Here is a 20,669-nt window from a genome sequence, read left to right on the forward strand (position 1 = left end):
TGTAATTATCACATACATATCCTGAAGATTTTTTATTCAATTTATTCACAGGTATTTCATGATTACTGGGGATATTATTAGTGGCACTGTGGTTTTAAAATTTTGATTTCTGCCAGATGCCATGATGTACCTGTAGTTCCAGCTGCTTGGGAGACTGAGGTGGGAGGATTACTTGAGCTCAGAAATTTGAGACTAGCCTGGGCATCAGGCTAGTCTTTTTTTTTTTTTTTTAAATAAGCACTCTACTGACTAAGCTATATTCTCAGCCCTGATCTGTAATCTTTTTTTAAAATATTTTATTTACATTTTACTTTTTGGCAGACACAACATCTTTGTATGTGGTGCTGAGGATCGAACCCGGGTCGCACCCATGCCAGAGGAGCCCGCTACCGCTTGAGCCACATCCCCAGCCCTGCAAGATCACATCTTAAAACTAATTAACCAATTCATTCATTCATTTTCCTTTTTTTTTCCTTTTTTTCCCCTGATATGGGGCCTGAACCCAGGGAAACTCTACCACTAAGCTACATCCCCAGTCCCTTTTATTTTTTAAGACAGGATCTCTCTAAATTGCCAAGGCTGGCCTTGAACTTGTGATAGCCTTGATGACAAACTTGCTCCTAATTTAATTCTCCAAACCATCAGAATGATATTTTCAAGATGTAAATCAACTACGTATAATGGCACATGTCTGTAATCCAAGTGACTCTCAAGGCTAAGGCAGGAGGGTTGCAAGTTCAAGGGCAGCCTCAGCAATTTAGTCTCAGCAAAGTACTTTAAAAAGTAAATCAGATCAAGGTCTTTTCTTGCTTAAAATTCTCCAGTAATTCCTCATCATATTAGAAGAAAATTTAAACTCTTTGCTAAGGGTCTATATGCCCCCACCGTATGACCTTGCCCTACCTACTGCTGACTTCTCAAAATTCTCTTACCACTATTCATTGTGTTTTAGCCACAATGACTTTTTTTTTTTTTTTACTGTTTAAGGATATCAAACTTCTACTGTAATTGGTCCTTTGCAATCATTGTCTGAAACACTACATTCAAATCTTCAAATTGCTCTTATTCAGATTTCTGTGTAAATGTGTTTCTCAGCTTGGCCTTCTCCTAAGTATTTCCCCATCCCCTTCAATCAATCTTCTTCAAGGTACTTATAACTGCTTTTTCCCTTCTCCTCCTCCTCTTCCTCCTCCTCCTCCTCTCTTTCTCTCTCTCTCTCTCTTTTTTTGGTACCAGGTCTGAATCCTGGCACTCAACCACTGAGTCATATCCCTAGACTTTTTTATTTTTTTGAGACAGGGTCTCCCTAAATTGTTTAGGGCCTTGCTAAGTTGCTGAGATTGGTCTTGAATTTGCAGTCCCTGCCTCAGCTGAAATTACAGGCTGTGACACTGTGGATGGCCTTATAACTGCTTTTTTAAAAAAATATATATATTTTAATTGTAAATGGATCTTTTATTTATTTTTTTATTTATATGTGGTGCTGAGGATCGAACCCAGGGCCTCATACATAACAGGCAAGTGCTTTACCACTGAGCTACAACTCTAGCCCCATAACTGCTTTTAATTAATAGATTTGTTTTGTCTTCTGCCTCCCCCACTGTTATGCAAGATATAGACTTGTAGAGATTTTTCTTCTGTTGTTCATTTGTATTCCTAAGGTTTAAAATATGTAAGAGCTGTTCAGAAAATATTGGTTGAGACTCAGGAGTCTGAGGCAGGATCACAAGTTCAAAGTCAGCCTCAGCAATTTAGGGAGACCTTGACTGAAAATAAAAAATCAAAAGGGCTGTGGGTGTAGCTCAGTGGTAAAGCATCCCTGGATTCTGATACCAAAAAGAAAGAAAAAAAAAAAAGGAAAGAAAGAAAAATAAAATACTGGTTGAATGAATGAGTGGACGAGTGAATTTATTTATTTGTTTTTTTTGGTACTGTGAATTGAACCCAGGTGCAATACCACTGAGCTACAGCCCTATGTCTCTCCCTTTTCATACCTTGGGATTAAATATAGGGGTGCTTAACCACTAAGCTACATCCCCAGTCCTTTTGATTTTTTATTTTCAGACAGGATCTCGATAATTTGCTTAGGGTCTTGCTAAATTGCTGAGGCTGGCTTTGAATTTTCTATCCTCCTTGCCTCATCCTGCCGAGTGGCTGGGATTACAGGTGTGTGTGACCACCACCGTGCCCAGCCTGATTCCTTTTTAAAATTTCATTTTGAGACAGGGTCTCACTTAGTTGCCCAGGCTGGCCTCAAACTTGTGATCTTGAGCACATGCCTGTAAACTCAGGGACTCTGGAAACCGAGTCGGTTGCTTCGCAAATTCCAGGCTAACCTCAGGAAATTAGCGAGGCCCTAAGCAATTTAGGGTGACCCTGTCAGAAAATAAAATAAATAGGGGCTGGGGATGGAACTCAGTGGTAAAGCACCTTTGGGTTCAATCTCCAATAAAAAAAAAAAAAAAAAAAAACAGAACAAAACAAACTTTGTGATCCTTTTGCCTCATTCTCATCAGTAGCTGGGATTACTGGTTGGGCTAGCACTATCTCTCTATAAAGAATGACTGATTTTTCTGTAATTAGCTCATGGAGTTTATCACTGGCCATCTACCCCCGCCCCCATTTAGTTGCTATTATATATCCAACTCAATACTACTACAGAGGCATCTTGTTTGCCCTACTAATTTCTATATCTCTGGAGCCTAGATCTATTCTTGGCCTATAGTTAAGGTGTTGTCAGTAACTATTTGTTAAATAAATGAAAGGCTGAGACAACGAATTCAGTTTTTAAAGATCTTAACATCTAGAGAGGAGAGAAACACTACTATAAAGAGAATAAGCAAGCAACTGTGAAAGTTCCAGAGTAATTGAGATCAGGAACTGACTGATGGTTCTCAATTTTTAAGCCAGGCACTTTAAGGTTGAAACTGTGCTTTGAGGCATGCGAGTGGGTTGAGAGCAGACACTAAAGAAAATTTCATATATGGCACATAACTGAGTATCCAGCAGTTTACAGGCGTTCGGTAAATTCTCAAAGACTAATTGCTTGGCACTATTTCTGGAAATAATCAGATTGATGCTAGAGTTTCCGCTAACCTCTTCGGTTGTATACGAACCACTGGACTACATTTCCCAGCATGCATTAACACCACTGTGGTTGCGTTGAAAAGTGGACTACAACTCCCGGCATGCCGTGCAGGCGAGGACTACACGCCCCAGCAAGCCGGGAAAAGGGCCTATCAGGGGCGGGAGGGGCTCGGGAGCCGGTTTGACGGAAGGAGCGGCGGCGACCGAGGAGGCGGAGGAGGTGGAGGAGGAGGAGGAGGAGGAGGAGGATGGAGGCAGTAGTGTTCGTCTTCTCGCTCCTCGATTGTTGCGCGCTCATTTTCCTCTCAGTCTACTTCGTATCCTTGCCTGAGGCGGGTGGAGGGGGACCTGGGGCCCGCTGCCTGAGGGACGGGGCTGAGGGTGGGCCCGGTGGGCACCAGGGCAGGTCTGTGAGGGAGGTGCCCGGCGGCGGTCTCGGGTTCTCGGGACACTGGCCTGGCCAGAATGAGGCGTGGGCTCCCAGGACCGGGAAGGGAGCCCCGCTGCCGTTCGGTGCCCTGACCCCACCTTCTGCCCTCCCTGGGGATCCGAGCGGGCCTTGCTCCTGGCGCAACCCGGCCTGGCCATCGCGCCCTCCCACTGCAATACCCGCGACCGGCCCTGCCCTGAGCGACGGCTGGCTCTTGGCTTCCCTTTTGGCCCTCGGGAGAAAAAGGTTCCCTTTTTCTTGGGGAGCCCCGGCGCCATTCCCTTTTTTAGTATGTCGGAGGCCCAGGGGCGGTCTCTCGCGGACAGTCGGGCTCTGGGACGATCCGCGGCGATTTGCCGCCTCTTGTTTTTCCCAGGGCTACTGCCCGGCTGCCCGCCCCTTTGTTCTTGCTGGCTTGAGTGCTTGTGGGGACCTTGTACTTCCAGGAGTTAACTCCTTCTGAAACTGGCGACGTGCTTCATTCACAATGCCGTTTTTTATTGAGTGTTGGGAAGGAGTATTTAAAAAACCATATGTAGGGTGCAGTTGTGACTCTGGTAGAGCGCTCGCCTAGCACGAGTGAGGCATTGGGTTCCATCCTCAGCACCACATAAAAATAAAATAAAGATATCGTGTGGACTCACAACTTAAAAAAAAAAAAAGAAAAGAAAGAAATCTGCAGTGAATATTTTGGTTGACCCTGACAGTTGAAGATTGTAAATTCAGTGACTACATGTGATGTAGTTTCCAGTAGTTTCTCAACTTTACATTTTTTCAGTCAGTCCATGTTAAACTCCAGTATGTTACACTATTTAAATTGTGCATTCCAACCAGTAAATGGTTGTTCAGCAGCATAGCACTGTACTATTTGTGTAGGGTACAGTGCTTCCCTGTTCTTAAAGAAAACTTTTTATTTTCACTTTTTAAATAATAATAATTATTATTATGGTGATTGAACCCAGGGGTGCTTTACCACGGAGTTACATCCCCAGTCCTTTTTATTTTTTTTAAGAAGGGCTCACCAAGTTGCTGAGAGTTAATTTTCAATTCTTCTGCCTCAGCCTGGGATTACAGGTGTGCGCTACCATGCCAGACAAAATGCTTCCATTCTTTTTGGGGGGATGGGGTGGGGGGAGGATTGAACCCAGGGATTTGTACATGCAAGACAAGCATGCTACCAACTGAGCTATATCCCCAGTCATTTTTTATTTTGAAACAGGTCTTGCTATATTGCCAAGGGCTAGCCTTGAATTTGTGATCCTTCTGCCTCAGCCTCCTGAGTAACTGAGATTAAAATGTGGGTCATTGCTCCTGGCTGTAATCCAAATTTTTTTGTTTTTAATACTTAAAAAAATTTAAAAAAATTTTTTTTAGTTGTAGTTGAACACAATACCTTTATTTTATTTATTTTTGTGTGGTGCTAAGAATCAAACCCAGGGCCTCGAATGTGCTAGGTGAGCGTTCTACTGCTAGGCCACAACCCCAGCTCCTAAAAAAATTTTTTTAAAGATATATTTATTTTTTAGTTGTAGATGGACACAATACTTTTATTTTTATTTACCTTTATATGGTGCTGAGGATCAAAACCAGTGCCTCATATGTGTTAGGCAAGCTGTCTACCACTGAGCTACAACCCCAGTCCTGTAATCCAATTTTTGATACATATTCATTGCCAGCATGTGACCATGGGGTGTTTATAGTTTTTGTATCTTGTTTTCTTTATTTACATTTTAAGTCATCAAAGACATTTTCTTGATATATCATAAATAAACACTACTTTTCTAGTGGAAATTTATATTTTAACTTTTTTTTTAAGCTTAGACTCAAACTCAGGGCCATGTGCAGCTGTAACACTGAGATACATCCTTTTCCTTGCAACTAGGATTGCTTTCTGAAACTAAATGCATAATTTTTATAAAAAAGTATAATTCCTTATCTTGATTATCAGATAATTACATTGTCTGATTTAGAATGTGATTACATTAATGCTAGATCATGTTGCTCGAAATTAAACAAGGTAAGACATTTTCTTGCTCACTTTTTGCTATTGAAGTCAGTTCTTCATTTTCCATTTTAAAGATTTTTATAATCAACATGCATTTTTTATTTTAGAATGCATGTTGGTTTTAGAGTTCATTTTAGAGTATATATTCATTAGACTGGTATAACTGCTGCTTTGCAATATTTTAGATCATAAAATTATGCTATAAGATTTGACTTGAAATTTCACTTCTTTATTCTGTGTATTCCTGTCTACAGTAGGCAGCTTCATTATTCAGTCCAGGCTCAGGTTCATTATGAAGATAATTATTTTTGTTTTCTGTGTCTAAACCTCTTCCTCCCACTTATGGATAAAATTCTCAGTTTGTCTTTTTTTGGATGAAAGAAGACCTTCTTTGTGTGGCTTGCATAGAAGTAAATTGATTAGATTTGTTTTAAGGCCATTTACTTTTAGTATAGTCAGAAATTTATATTGGCACAATATTCTGAACTGCAGAACTCATCTAGATATAGGGAAACCAGTTGTCCCTAATTCATTTTACAATGAGTAGACAAACACTTTCTGGATGAGAGTTCAAATACAAATAGGATACTTGAGAGGTGTTTTTGGCTTGACCTAAAAACAATTTTCATGGGTCTTACATTTTCTGTATACTTTAGTTTCTCTGACCCATGAAGAAAATAAAGTTATATGTATTTTTTGAAAAGTGTATCTCTGAAAAGTTAAAATTAACATGTATTAATTTTACAGATTAATGGGTTTCACTGTGATATTTCCAAACATGGATGTGTTGTATGTTGATCGTATCTACCTTTCCATCTGCTCTCTCTTGCCCTCCCTTTCCTCCAACCCTCTTCCCAGCCCTCTTTGTAATGATTTCTCTTCTACTTTTAAGATTACTATATTCTTCTACTGACAAAGTTGCTCCTTGGATTTGAAGTTTAAGTAGTTTTTTAATGTTAATTTTTATGAAAGTTGTACATATGCATGACTAAGTCGGTGGTATTGCAAAGTTTATAGTGAAAAATAGTGGTCTCTTCCTGACCCCTTTAAGTCCTGTCTTGCTAAAAGGGTAACTGATTTTAATACTTGGACAGTTTATTTTTTTTCTGGTATTTATATTTCTGTTTCTTTTTCATTTGTTTGCTCTATTTCTGGATTTGTCAGTTTTAAATATTGACTTCACAATATGGAAGAAAAGATTTAATTGTTCTGTACTCCTTTACTTAAACATCTATTTTCCTATTATTTCATTTTCCTTTTTGGAAATATTCCATGTTTATATCATAATGTACTGTTATAAAACATAGATATTTTTTATTGCTGAACCTCAGTTGATAGTGATAGTATTTTTCTTTCTTTCTTTTTTTTCTGGGTATCTTTTCCAGAAAAATTACTTTTCTTTTATTTACCTGTAACTTAGTCTTCAGATACATCTCCAAACCCTTCAGTACTATTTTCTATATGGTAAAATGAATTAAAATAACCTCTGAGTTAAATTTTTCCCATGGGACCTGTCTGTTCAAGGCTTCCAGACTCTTACTGTCCCCTGGACTGATTTCTCTCTAGGTGTGTTTCACAGTTTCATTCTGAGACTCCTGTTTTGTATTCCCTGATTCTTGTTATCTTATGTATTCCTTTTTCTTGGCCCTTCTACCACATTTTGCTAGAATAGCTTCTTGACACACAATACTTGGGATATTTTTTAAATATCCATGTTTGAAAATATCTTACCCATACCCTTGATAGTTTATCTGAGTATAGGGTTCTAGGTTAGAGAAGACTTTAATTTCAGAATTTTAAAGACATTGCTGGTGGTTTTCTAGTGTTGTTCAAGTTGGAAAATCTAAAGCCATTTAAGCCATTTGCTTTCTTTGCTTTTTTTTTTTTTTTGATACCCGGGATTGAACTCAGAGGCTCTTAACTACTGAGCCACACCCCAGCCCTTTTTATGTTTTATTATTTAAAAAAAAAAATTTTTTTATAGTTGTATATGGACAGCATGCCTTTATTTGTTTCATTTTTATGTGGCACTCAGGATTTAACCCAGAGCCTCTCACATGCTCGGCAAGTGCTCTGCAACTGAGCTTAGCCTCAACCCCTTATGTTTTATTTTGAGACAGTATCTCACTAAGTTGCTTAAGGCCTCAATAAATTGCTGAGGCTGGCTTTGATCTTGCTATCCTCCTACCTTAACCTTCTGAGCTGCTGGGATTACACCATTTGATTTCTTATTTATTTATTTATCTATTTATTTATTTATTTTCTTTTCCTTTTTTTGCTATGCTATGGACTGAACTCAGGGCCTCATACATGGTAGGCAAGCATTTTACCACTGAAATGCATTCTCAGGCCTTTTATTCTTTTAAGTTTTTTTTTTTAATTTTAATTTTAATATTTATTTTTTAGCTTTCGGCAGACACAACATCTTTGTTTGTATGTGGTGCTGAGGATCGAACCCGGGCTGCACACATGCCAGGCAAGCGTGCTACCGCTTGAGCCACATCCCCAGCCCCCCTTTTATTCTTTTAATATGATCACTTTTTTTACCCACTGTCCTCTCCACAGAAGTTTTAGAATCTTTATCCTTAGTGTTTTCAAAGTTTGCAGTGGTATGTCTTTAGATATCTTTGTTTAGTCCCTTTTCATAGTTTTGGACATGTAATAGACTCTTTCAACAGGGAAATTTTTCTGTAGTCTTTTCTTTTTCCTTTGGTGCTGGATATTGAATACAGGGTTTGTGCACACTGAATTTGTGTTCTACTACTGAGTTATACTCTCAGCCTCTCTTGTATTTTTTCTTTGATGCTATCACTCTTTCTTTCTTTCTTTATTTATTTATATTAGGGATTGAACCCAGGGGTACTCTACCCCTGAGCTACATTTTTATTTTTCATTGTGACTCAAGGCCTCACTAAGTGACTGACTTTGAACTTGTCACTGGGATTAGAGGCATGTACTGCTGCTCTAAGGTGTTTTTTTCCTTGATCTATTAAATTACTCCAGAGAAGAATCTTTCAAGCTCCTACCTGGAGAATATAATCCTGGTATTAGTATTTTCTTATTCTTAGAACAAGTGAGGTGTAAGGCATACTCTTTTTTTTTTTCTTTTTAGAGAGAGAGAATTTTTTTAATATTTATTTTTTAGTTTTCGGTGGACACAACATTTTTATTCTATTTGTATATGGTGCTGAGGATTGAACCCAGAGCCGCATGCATGCCAGGCGAGTGTGCTATCGCTTGAGCCACATCTCCAGCCCCAGTAAGGCATACTCTTGAGGGAAGAGACAAAACAGAGGACTTAGTTAAAAGTCAGTAAACCAAACATAATAAGGTTAAATCTTAGTGCCTAAATCTTGTTTCAAGTAAGTGTTTGTGTGTAAAACAAAGATGAGTGCAGCCCACTGAAAGAAATCTAGAGTTTAAGCTTGAAGCAGGGGCACATACCTGTAATCCCAGTGACTTGGAAGGCTGAGACAGGCAGATTGCAAGTGTGAGTCCAGCCTGGATAAGTTAGCAAAACCCTGTCATTAAAAAATTTAAAAGGGATGGGGATATGGCTCCGTGATAAAGTGCCCCTGGGTTGAATCAAAAATACCACAAAAGTACCAAAAAAAATAAATGAATGAATGAAAGAAAGGAAGAAAAGAAAAAGAAATCCAGAGTTTGAAAACTACTTCTGTAGGGGTCTGATATTGTAATCTTTTAAAGGATTCTGGAGATAGGAAATTGTTTCAAGATTGATGTTCTGACTTAGAAGCAACCTGAAAATGCATATTAACCATCCCAAATTAGAATAAGAGGCTTTAGCATAGATATTGGAATAGAAAATAAATAATACTCTCTATTTTTGCTCTAGTTAGCATTTAAACCTTCTTAGTGATTGACTTTAAGCCTTTGCTTAGGACAAAACACAATTGAAATTTAAGTGCTTTATTTTTAAGCTGCTCCCTGATGCATTTGCATGGGGTCAACACTATGCAAATCTGGGACATCTGAGTCTAAAAATAATCTTGAAACAGTAGCTTGTAAACTTTCTTTGAACATTCATTGATTTAGTTTCAAATAACATGTATAGTCAGGAAAGACATGGTGGTGGGCATAATATTGTATTCTTTTTTCTTTTTTTTTTTTTTTTTAAGAGAGAGTGAGGGGGGTGGACAGAGAGAGAGAGAATTTTAATATTTATTTATTTTTTCTTAGTTCTTGGCAGACACAACATCTTTGTTTGTATGTGGTGCTGAGGATTGAACCCGGGCCGCACGCATGCTAGGCCAGTGCGCTACCGCTTGAGCCACATCCCCAGCCCATAATATTGTATTCTTTCCTTGCAGTGGGTAATTCCAGAATTGATTGGCCATACTGTTGTCACTGTATTAATGCTTGTTTCATTGCACTGGTTCATATTCCTTCTCAACTTACCTGTTGCTACTTGGAATATATATCGGTAAGTATAATTTGTTTACTATTTTGTCAGGGCAGTTAAACTTTTTTCTTTCTTTTTTTTTTTTTTTTTTTTTTTTAAGTGAACAGCCTTCTTTTCTCCATGAAAATGCTTTATTAAATCAGTATAAATTTTGTTGTTTCACTTTGGAATATTGGGCAAATGGTAATTGCATGTCTCAATCTTGTGGTTAAAGCACAAATTTACATGTCATGTTTATTTGTAATGTCTAAAGACTTGTGAAATGTTTTTTCATTGCTTTGAGTATAATTTTCTTTTAAGTATAGTCAAAAGTCTGAAAATGTAAGCCCTTTTTGTTTGTAGATAGTTTTTTTTTTAATTTTTTTAGTTGAAAATGGACACAATACCTTTATCTTATTTATTTATTTTTATGTAGTGCTAAGGATTGAACACAGAACCTCACACGTGCCAGGCAAGCGCTCCACCACTGAGCCATAATCCTAGCCTCTGTAGATACAGTTTTTAATTAGAGTGTACTATACTTAGAATACTCCAAGGAAAATTACATTTTTAAAACCTGCAAATTAGGTAACTTATCAGAATTTTTGACAATAAATTTAGGAAGTTTGTTAAAAAATAATAGAAACAGTGATTGGATATAATTTTATAGTTGTACTATTATGAAGCATATTGTCTTGTGAATAATTGTGGAAAAATCTTGACAAGCTTAGAGTGTTACTAAGTTGCTGAAGTTGGCTTTGAACTTGCCATCCTCTTGTCTTACTCTCCCAAGTTACTGAGATTACAGGCTTGCACTCTTGTGCCCAGCCTCTATATTTTTAGGTTTTATTTTATTTGTATCTATTTTTTTTTTAGTGTAAAACCATTCATTGCCAATACTTAAGCATGATATAAAGTACAATTATAATAAAAAGGACATAGAAAAGAACAAAGTGTTGGAGGAACATAAGAAGAATGTGAAAAGATAGTGGAAGGTAGTAGAGGTAAGTAAGGGGTAGATTTGCAGGAATGATCTTAAAAAGATAGTGAAACTAGAACCTGAGCTAGGGAAATGTGTCTCAGTCTGTATGGCTTTTCTATTTAGCAACAACATGCCCAACTACATGAAGTTTTAAGGACAAACAAAAAAAGAAAGAAAAAAGAGTGACACTCTTGGGGCTGGAGATGTGGCTCAAGTGGTAGCGTGCTCACCTGGCATGCGCGGGGCATTGGGTTCCATCCTCAGCACCACATAAAAATAAAATAGAGATATTGTGTCCACCTAAAACTAAAATATAAATATTTAAAAAAAAAAGAGTGACACTTTTCTTAGATAACTTGGAAGTCAGAGAACAATAAGACTCTTTGAGACTTCTCTGGATATATAAGTATAGGTGTGCTACTAGGATTTGGGAGAGAATTTAAGATTTGTGGAGCTCAGAAGGGCCTTTGCATTTCACAGAGGTGGTAATTCATTGTAGCAAGAATGAGGAAACCAGATTGTCCTAGAAACTTGGACATGAAAGCTAGAAGAGATCATATACAGTGCTGAGTTAAAACATGTATGTTACACAAACAGCACAGTCTGGATGTTGAAACCCAGACATATACAAAGTAATCCAGTTTTCTTAATTCTCCATATCCAATAAAGAAGTTTCTAAGAACTTGATGAAATTAGTTTGGTTTTAGAGCCTCCATTAACCTTTGTATATTGGAAAAGAGCTGTAGGGATGGATGACTGGATTGGTAGTTTTCTACAGGAGATGGATAAAAGGTTCTCAGTGCATAAAACATCCCTTTTTAGAATGTTACTGTATTTGTTTCAGAGGACAAAAAAATTACACTAAAAATTAACAGTATTATAATTTCCAGAGGAAGACTAAGTGGTAGCCCACAACACCATTTCTGTCTATATTTGATTTGAATTAAAAGCTGCAATGATGGGTTCACATTTAAAGGTTGATTATTATTAGTTATTTTTTTTTCAATATTTATGCTAACAGTTTGAATTTCTTTTTAATGTGTACATCCTTTAATTTATCAGTTTTATTATGGTACCAAGTGGCAACATGGGAGTGTTTGATCCAACGGAAATACACAATCGAGGGCAACTGAAGTCACACATGAAAGAAGCCATGATCAAGCTTGGTTTCCACTTGCTCTGTTTCTTCATGTATCTTTATAGGTGAGTTTAAAGTTCTCTTGGCATCATTTTTGATGCCATGTCTGCTTTTGATGGATAAGTTATTACTATAGTAGAAGATTTTGCATTGATATTGCATAACTTTGGGGGTTTTATGTGAATTTCTTATGTGGCTGTGTAGATTCTTTTATGTGTGTTATCGAATCAGCATTCTATTTAGTCTATAGTAGAGTTACTCTGTAGTTATTCCTTAGTCATTGAGGCTATCAACATGCTTAAAACTATCTTGGCTTTTTTTTAAAAAAATATTTTTTTAGATATTAATGGACCTTTATTTAATTTATTTATTTATATGTGGTGCTGAGAATTGAACCCAGTGCCTCACACATGCTAGGCAAGTGCTGTACCACTGAGCCACAACTCTAGCCCCTGTCTTGGCTATTCTTTTCCTGCCCTAGTGTTTAGCTGTGAGGGATTACTTGTAGCAGGTTTCACCTATCACAAGCATTAATATATGTACCCCTAGAGACCATCCCTCTTATGGGTTTCTGGGGAGTTAAACTGCTGGCAGCGGATCTCAACAACTTACATCAAATTGGGCTGATCTGGGCTGGGGATGTGGCTCAAGCGGTAGCGCGCTCGCCTGGCATGCGTGCGGCCCGGGTTCGATCCTCAGCACCACATACCAACAAAGATGTTGTGTCCGCCGAGAACTAAATAAATAAATAAATAAATATTAAAAAAAAAATTCTCTCTCTCTCTCTCCCCTCTCTCACTCTCTCTTTTAAAAAAAAAAAAAAAAAAAAAAAAATTGGGCTGATCTTTCTTGGCAGTAAGGAATTTAGATGTGATGCTGATTTTCCTTGGTTCTAAATGGTCTAATTGTATGTCTTCTGGTTATAATATATGCAAGTAAGAATTAATATGAAGAATTGACTGTCACACACTGAAAGCCTTGTGTAGTCTTGTTTAAAACTTAAATTTATTCCCTTATGTTTTAGAGATGAACATACCACATTTTCCTTTATCTATCATAGACTTATAGTACAGAGCAAAGGGGAGGGAAAAAAATGCCACTGTATGATTTGATTAAGCCTGTAGGAAGTTAGAAATCAGGCTTAACTTTAGTATCAAATCTTTAATTAGATGATTTCTACTTTTCTCCTTTTTAAAAAATTTTCATTTTTTTTTGTGGTGCTGGGTCTTGAACACATGGTCTTATGTGTGCTAAGCAAGTGTTCTACCACTGAACTATACCTCTTGCCCTTGAAATTTTAATGTTTTGCACAAGCATAAGAACGATTTAGGAAAAATTTATACTACTAAGCTTTTACCCTTGCAAGATTCTTAATAGCAATTATATGGAGATAATGCTTTTTTATCTGAAATAGTTTAAAGTCATAAACTTTGTCAGGCATCTGCCTGACAAAGCTGCCTTATGGACCTCCTTTACTGGGTTGAATCTACCCACTAGCAAAGAATAAATTAAAATTAGAGTTTAGGGCTGCGCCTGGTGGTAAGTGCCTGTAATCCCAGTGATTTGGGAGGTTGAGACAGGAGGATTGAAAGTTTGAGTCCAACCTTAGCAACTTAGTGAGACCCTGTCTCAGTATAAAAAAATCAAAAAGACTGGGGTATACCTCAGAGGGATAGTGCCCTGGGTTCAACTCCTAGCCCCTCCTTCCCCAATTCAAAAAAAGTTTAGGACGGGGATATAGTTCAGTATTAGTGTTTGCATAGCATGCATGAAGCCCTGGGTTTGATCCCCAGTACTGAAGAAAAAGAAAAAAGAGTTCAGTCCCTTTTCACCATTCATTTTATTTGCTTTTTTTGGAGTTTTATTTTGAAAATTAGGGCAAAAGAAATCACTGCTATCAGTTTCTGGTTCTTGTGCCCTACCTTAGTGCTAATAGGCTTAATTTTTAATCTAGGTATTAAAGATGAAATTAAAGGTCAAACAGTTTTAATATTAAGAACACAAGCTGGGTGTGGTGGTATGTGCCTGTAGTTCAAACTATTCCAGAAGCTAAGGCAGGAGTTTGAGCCCAGCCTGGGCAACATGTGAGACCCCCATCTCAAAAAAGAAAATAAACAAAAGAATACAATGATGCATATATTTTCATTTTTTTTAGGTCAAACTATGGGAAGGTATCTTTACTGTCATATGTTTCTTTGTATTTGTTTCTGAAGTAACAGAAACAAAAAAACTAGGTGGAATTGGTATAGCTAAGTTTATCCTTTTTCATTCTCCCCTGAAGGTTTCACACTGTTGGAGAGTAAACTTGAGCAGACATTCCCTGCATCTTGGTAGTGTGAGCTTTCTTGGATTCATGTTATAGACAGGCTTTTTGAGAATAAACATAGAATTGAGGAGCAGTCTTATGGCTTAGTAGACCTGAAGTGTTGAGATTCAAAAATGCACAAGAGTTTCTTTGTCTTGGTCACTGAATTTAAAGCAATGGGAAAACAGGCTGGAGGAATTGGGAAGCCATTAGGGGGACTGTAGCTCGGTGATACAACACTCAGTAGAATTGTAGCATGTGAAAGGTCTGGGTTGAATCCCCAGCACCAGGAAAGTAGTAGTAGTTTTAAGATATGGCTTTTTACAACTAAATGAAGGATAAGCAAACTGTATAACTGGTGTACCTGGTAGCTGCTCCTTTCCTTGTTTCTCTCTCTTTTCTTCCTTTCTTCTTCCCTCTCAGCTTGTCATTTTCAGTCACTTTGCTATTACCCATCCCTTAGTGTCACTCATAGTTACAGGGATCAGGATGAAAGAGAATAGTTTTAGAATATGACCTTGTAGCACTTTTTTTCTTGGTTTTGGTTGCTATTTTTTTAAGTGATTTTATTATCAAATTACCAGCTTTTATTGCAGAGTTTTTATGCTGCTCCTATTCTGATTCTGTTGTCTGCCACACCTGGCATGTTGTTCAATAGAACTAAAGTTTTGGAAAGAAGAAAAAAAATGTTCATCTTTCTTAAAGAATGGTGAAATTAATGCCTTTGAGTTTCGGTTAGGTGCTAACCAAGTAGAAGCTGGGCTTTACCACTTCCTGTGTGACTTGGGGCAGGTATATTTACTTCTGTGTGCCTCAGTTTTTCATTGGAAAATGGAATCTTATACCTTCCTCATTGAATTGTAGTGTTGACTAAATGAGATGGTGCATGTAGAGCACTTTGATTTATATTGATGTGTATAGTAAATGCTCAAAAGTCTTTCAAAAATACCAGCTACTACCATTAATCTGTGCTGTTCATTGTGTATATTTAATATTGTTAAATTTAGAGAACTAATCATTTATACCATTAGTATCATAAGGGTTTTTTTGTGCATGTTAGTCATTTGATCTCAGCAGAGCAAATCTGATCCCTGATAAATAAAAGGAAAGGATCGTTTTTTATTATTGTTCAACTGAGGTGATTTCATAAGATTATTTATTGGATGATTGCTATGGGTCAGACATTGTAAAGCACTGCGAGTTACACAAAGGAGCAATGCAGAATCCCTGCAGTGGAGAGCTCTGAGCTTCACAATTGCTGTCCTAGGGTGTCACATAGGACGTGAAAGTGCAGGTGTTGGGCTCGTGCTCTCATTTTGGAGGAGCTCATAGATCAGATCATGCAAGATGATGAGCTATGGAAGGAGCCATGCAACTGCTCTGGTCTGAGGCTGGCCTCCTCAGGAGGTGCTTCAGAGCACCTTCCTGATCATGGAAGCCCAAGTGTGTGTGTGGAGGGGTGGTGGGGGAGTAGGGCAGAGGGATTCCAGGCATACCAATAGCTTGTGCAAAGACCTGGTGAGATAATTAAAGGTTGTTCCCCGCCCTGCATATAGGCTCCTTTTTTTTTTTTTAAAAAAAAACATATACTCCCATATTGTTTTTAGGTTGTACTCCCACTTTCACCCCTAATTACTTATTATTTAGTGAAGAATTAGGCCATCAAGAATCCCTAGTATAAATATTCTTCCTTTTGGGTAAAAAATGATTGTCTTCTACTCAAATGAATGTTCTTTGATGACCCTCAGTGATGGAAGTCTGGACAGACCAGACTGTAGGAACATTTCTAAAAAGGCAACATTAGTAATATTAATTTCTTCTTTTCACAGTATGATTTTAGCTTTGATAAATGACTGAAACCGGAGAAGCTGTGGTTGGAGTTAACCTACAGAACAGTGCACAGTTGAGGAGCCAGAGACTACTTACATCATCCTTAGAACCGTGACCATAGCAGTATATATTTTCGTCTTTGAACAAGATACTATTTTTGCTGTATTTTTACCATATAAAGTATTTAAAAAACATGAATTGAGTTTTTGTAGATTTCTGGTTCTCAACATTAGCCTGAACCCCAACACATGAAAGTGTTTTTTATCATCTGAATGTTGAAGAAGGTTATTTATATGTAGAAGTAGGACTGTCCTGTCAGCCTTGCATGCCAAAGAAATAAAGGACACACCTTAAAAGGGAATACTTGATAAGCCAGATTGTCTTCAAGTCTACTGAAGAGTCAGAATATAAAACAACACTGTTAATCTGGACAAAAGAAAAAAAGAAAGTTACCTACCTTTTTGCCTATATTGTGGCAACTTAATAATAGTATGTCTTAAAGATTTATGGGATTGTCAGCTAAAAGTCTTTCTATAAGAATATTAATAGAAAATGACATTTCAAAAATTTATATTTCTTTGCAGAATATGTGAAATATTATAAGCCATTTGCCCAGATACAATGTAATTCTTGCTTATAGAAAGGGAAAATAAATTTAAAAAACCAAGATTTTTATCAGGAGCTTTCATTTAAAAGCTACTGTCTCCACAATCACCCCCAAACTCATACACTTTCTTTGGTGCTTGCAGGGTCTTATTTTTGTATTGCAATTGATTCAACTGTTTTTGATCTCTTTTTATTTAATGGGATTGGAGAAGTGATTTGGTAGAAGAATCTTCTATAAGATTATAAGCAGGCAGAATTGTTCTTTGTCAGTGAAATCGAGCCTACTAGTGCTCTGCTTGGTGCCGGGATTAACTGCATTTCTTCTGTTCTTATTGCACTGACTATTTTGTGAACTGAGAATCAATACAAGCCATTTTGTGCTCATAGCAATATCTAACAGAACTCAATTTCTTGGCGCTATTTGTAAACCCTGCCACATTGAGATCAGTTGCCCCCAGCTGTCTCTCAGTTTTCATGATGTCAAATGAGCCTGGTGGGTCATTCAGGCCTAGCTTATGCTTTAATATTGCTATCTTAAGCGTTGGCATTTAGGCAAACCATGATTGTTCTATGACAGAGTCCAAAGGGATTATTTATTCTGGCATGACAGAATTGGATGGCTGACACACCTTGGTGTCCCCAAAAGATTTAATGTTGCATAGACTTTTGGCTTTAGCTTTGGTTGAAATAGAAGCAAGGGAGCCACTAAGCTAAATTCCCATGCAAACAGACCATGTTTCAGGGATAGAAGTGGTGCTCTGGAAACAAACACATTTAAGGAAGAAGGAAGTGGAGGCAAAGTAAATTTGATCCTGCTGGCCTCTGAAGAGTCACAGAAATTCTCCTTATGGTAATCTTATTTCTGCTAGGCAAAGGGCCAAGAAGCTGTAACAGAAATTACTTTGCTTGCATCTCTTTCTTAATTTTTTCCCTTGGAAGCACATTCTGTTTAAAACATAATCCTCCCTAACTGCCAGTGCCTCTCAGTGTTCTGCCCAAGTTTTTAAAACAATGAAACTGTTGGAAAATTTAAATCCTGGAAACTGAGAGAAAATGGTTTACTTAAAGTAGCTCAAAGGAGTGGAGAACTTTTGACCAAAATCTTTCACCTTTTCATTCAAGTATTCTTAATAGCCCAAACTGAAACCCACATGGCTGAGAACTTTGGGGCTGCAATTCTACATGTGGCACAAGGTGCTGGGGCTGAGTGAATAGGTGCCTATTCAAAGAACCAGGAATGATTTACTTCTGAAGCATTAACTAGTTAAAAAAATAAAAACTCTCCCTTTCTTGTATTGCTTGTCTGTATCAAAGTCAAGAAAGGGGTGGAGGAGATCTAGCTTTTATTTTTTCAGGGGCTTTTCTATGAGAGATGAAAAAGAGGGGACAATAGCACTGACTTTAAAATAGCTATGGCTAAAATGCTAAAGGTTAGTTTATATTTTTTGATTTGAGAGTTCCAGAGAACCTTGGAGATCATTTGTTTTAATGTCTTAAAACTTGAGGCCTAAATATTGCCCAATATCTCATTAAGTATGAGCATCTGAAATCCTGATGTTTAGTCCAGTGCTCTCCCTTACTCACTCTACCATGTCCCTCTATAAAGGCAGTACTGAGGACCCAGCCAGTGCACACTACCATGAGGAGTTCCTGTGTGTATTTTAATTCGTGTATTGTCATTTTTCTCTTGGCATTCTTTCAGTGATAGCAGGCACCATTGCTAAATCACTGGAACCTCAGCTGAGAGAACTGGGGAACCAAAATCCAAGATGCAGTTCAGTTCATCAGAACTTAGCAGGTACTTTCAGCTGCCTTTTCATGCCTGCCACACAGATGACGGTGGAATTAAGAGTCCAAATCAGTTTCCTGTGACCTGGTCTTAACTTTGAAGTTGAGAACTAAGAAAGCTTCCTGCTGTACTTTATCTCCTGTGGTACTTTCTGTCTCTGTCTGGTATTAGTTATTCACCTGCAAATAATCTCACCTACTAGATTGTACGCTCCTGGAGGGCAGAGTCCACTTTTATTTGTATTTTCATCTTTTCTCTCCTGGCACCTAACTCAGTGCCTTGAACACAGAAACAATAAATGATTGTTGAGTAACTGATTGTGTTGTTCTATTGCTTTTCCAGCAAGAAGTCTAACTGATGTCTTTAAGTCAGGGAAAGTAAGAAGCAATGGAGCAACATAATCAAAGTCCACTGCCCTCTTTGTTTTCAAGGCAGTCATTTGCAAAATAGAAAATTCTAAGGCTTGCTGGGCTAGGAAAGAAAACTGCTATATCTGGTCCACTTGAGACTGTTGAAATCAGTTTTACTCTGACTGTAATACTTTGTCAGAAGTGGTTGTGAAAAGTACATGCACTTGATGCAATTAGTTGTCCCCAAAAATGTAAACTAATTTCAAATGTATAAAACTAGATAGCAAGATTGAGAAGCTTAATTTTAAATTCTGTACTTATCATCTAGATCTCTGCCACCTGAGTTTTTGTACTTTAAACCAAATATACTGTTTTTGCTATGCAGTGAAATAGATTGAAATATTTTGGGGGGCTGGGGATGTGGCTCAAGTGGTAGCGTGCTCGCCTGGCATGCGTGCGGCCTGGGTTTGATCCTCACCACCACATACAAAGATGTTGTGTCCGCTGAAAACTAAAAAATAAATAATAAAAAATTCTCTTAAAAAAAAAAAGAAAGAAATATTTTGGTATAATGAAGCTTCAGAAGGCCATTCAAAGAATGTCTGTTCAGGTTTTCTAAGGGTTTGTAAGTGAAGTCTTGGGTTTAAGCCACACTTTCAATGAATATTTTGAAAGGCAGAAACCAGTTTTCTGCTAATGACTGAGGCTCATTCAGAACCTTAGCATTATCATTCTGAACTGCGACTATCGCAATAATGATCAGAAAGGTAACTTGGTACTGCTCTTTAGAAAAAACTTTGGTAAAAGCTTATATTTTCAATTGCTTTCCTCTTGAGGATAGGTGGGAAAGTCTGTGGGTGGGTGGTCAAAATCAGCTAGCTGAGATCTTCAAGGTTTGATTGGCTTCCTTTATATTTGCTTTGCTACATCTGCTGTGAAATAATCTCGGTTTCATATATATCAATTCCCATTAAACATTACAATCAGGGCTGGGGTGTGGCTCAGCAATAGAATGCTCGCCTAGCACGTGTGAGGCCCTGGGTTCAATCCTCAGTACCACATAAAAATAAATTAATAAAAAATAGGTACTGTGTCCAACTACAAAAAAAAATTTACAATCTAGTCAAGATGTTGAATTCCTATTTTCTAATGGAGCACCTTGTGTGTCAAATACAGAAAATAAGAAAGATGTACTCCACCACTGTGCTATACACCCCCAGGCCTGACACGGTTAAGATTCTGAGTTACACACTAGTAGACCATCACTCTCCAGTCATCTTTTATTTCAGGTTTATGTTTCAGGACCCTGTGCTTGATCAGAATCTCCACTTTGTTGCTGACTCTGGATTTAATCTCACCTAACTATCCATTATTTTGAGAACCATGCACTCTTGATGTAAGAAACTGGCATGAAAACAGGAGCTTGAATCCTTGGTTCATTCCCACAGCTCAGTTCACTCAAATTTATAATCTTGGAAGGAGAGGAGGATATAACATGGAATTAAATTAGATGAAGTTTCTCTCTAGAGCCAAATGTCTCATCTTGATTTGATCAGCAACTTGTTTCAGAGACTAGACACATAATGAGTAGGAGCTAAACTTAATACACAACTGAAGGCTGAACGTTTGGCTGTACTATTATCTCCAACAAAGAGACCAGTGGGGCAAGGCTAGTAATCCTTTGGTTTTACAGTAGCTCTGAATAAATTTACTAACTTTTGGGAAGAGATAAACAGGTCTAAACC

The 20,669-nt window shown here is 37.7% G+C and overlaps 1 protein-coding gene across 1 annotated transcript; it reads left to right on the top strand.

The window, feature by feature from the left end:
* The first annotated feature begins 3,250 nt into the window (after nt 1-3,250).
* Cnih4 (cornichon family member 4) lies at nt 3,251-18,887 on the top strand. The gene is made up of 5 exons (XM_013359223.3): nt 3,251-3,404; nt 5,466-5,534; nt 9,854-9,966; nt 11,969-12,109; nt 16,179-18,887. The coding sequence occupies exons 1-5, from the start codon at nt 3,336-3,338 to the stop codon at nt 16,204-16,206; spliced, it is 420 nt and encodes a 139-aa protein (XP_013214677.2). The 5' UTR covers nt 3,251-3,335; the 3' UTR covers nt 16,207-18,887.
* Nucleotides 18,888-20,669: the final 1,782 nt, after the last annotated feature.

Source organism: Ictidomys tridecemlineatus, chromosome 10 (assembly GCF_052094955.1).
Source record: "Ictidomys tridecemlineatus isolate mIctTri1 chromosome 10, mIctTri1.hap1, whole genome shotgun sequence".
Lineage (NCBI taxonomy): Eukaryota > Metazoa > Chordata > Mammalia > Rodentia > Sciuridae > Ictidomys > Ictidomys tridecemlineatus.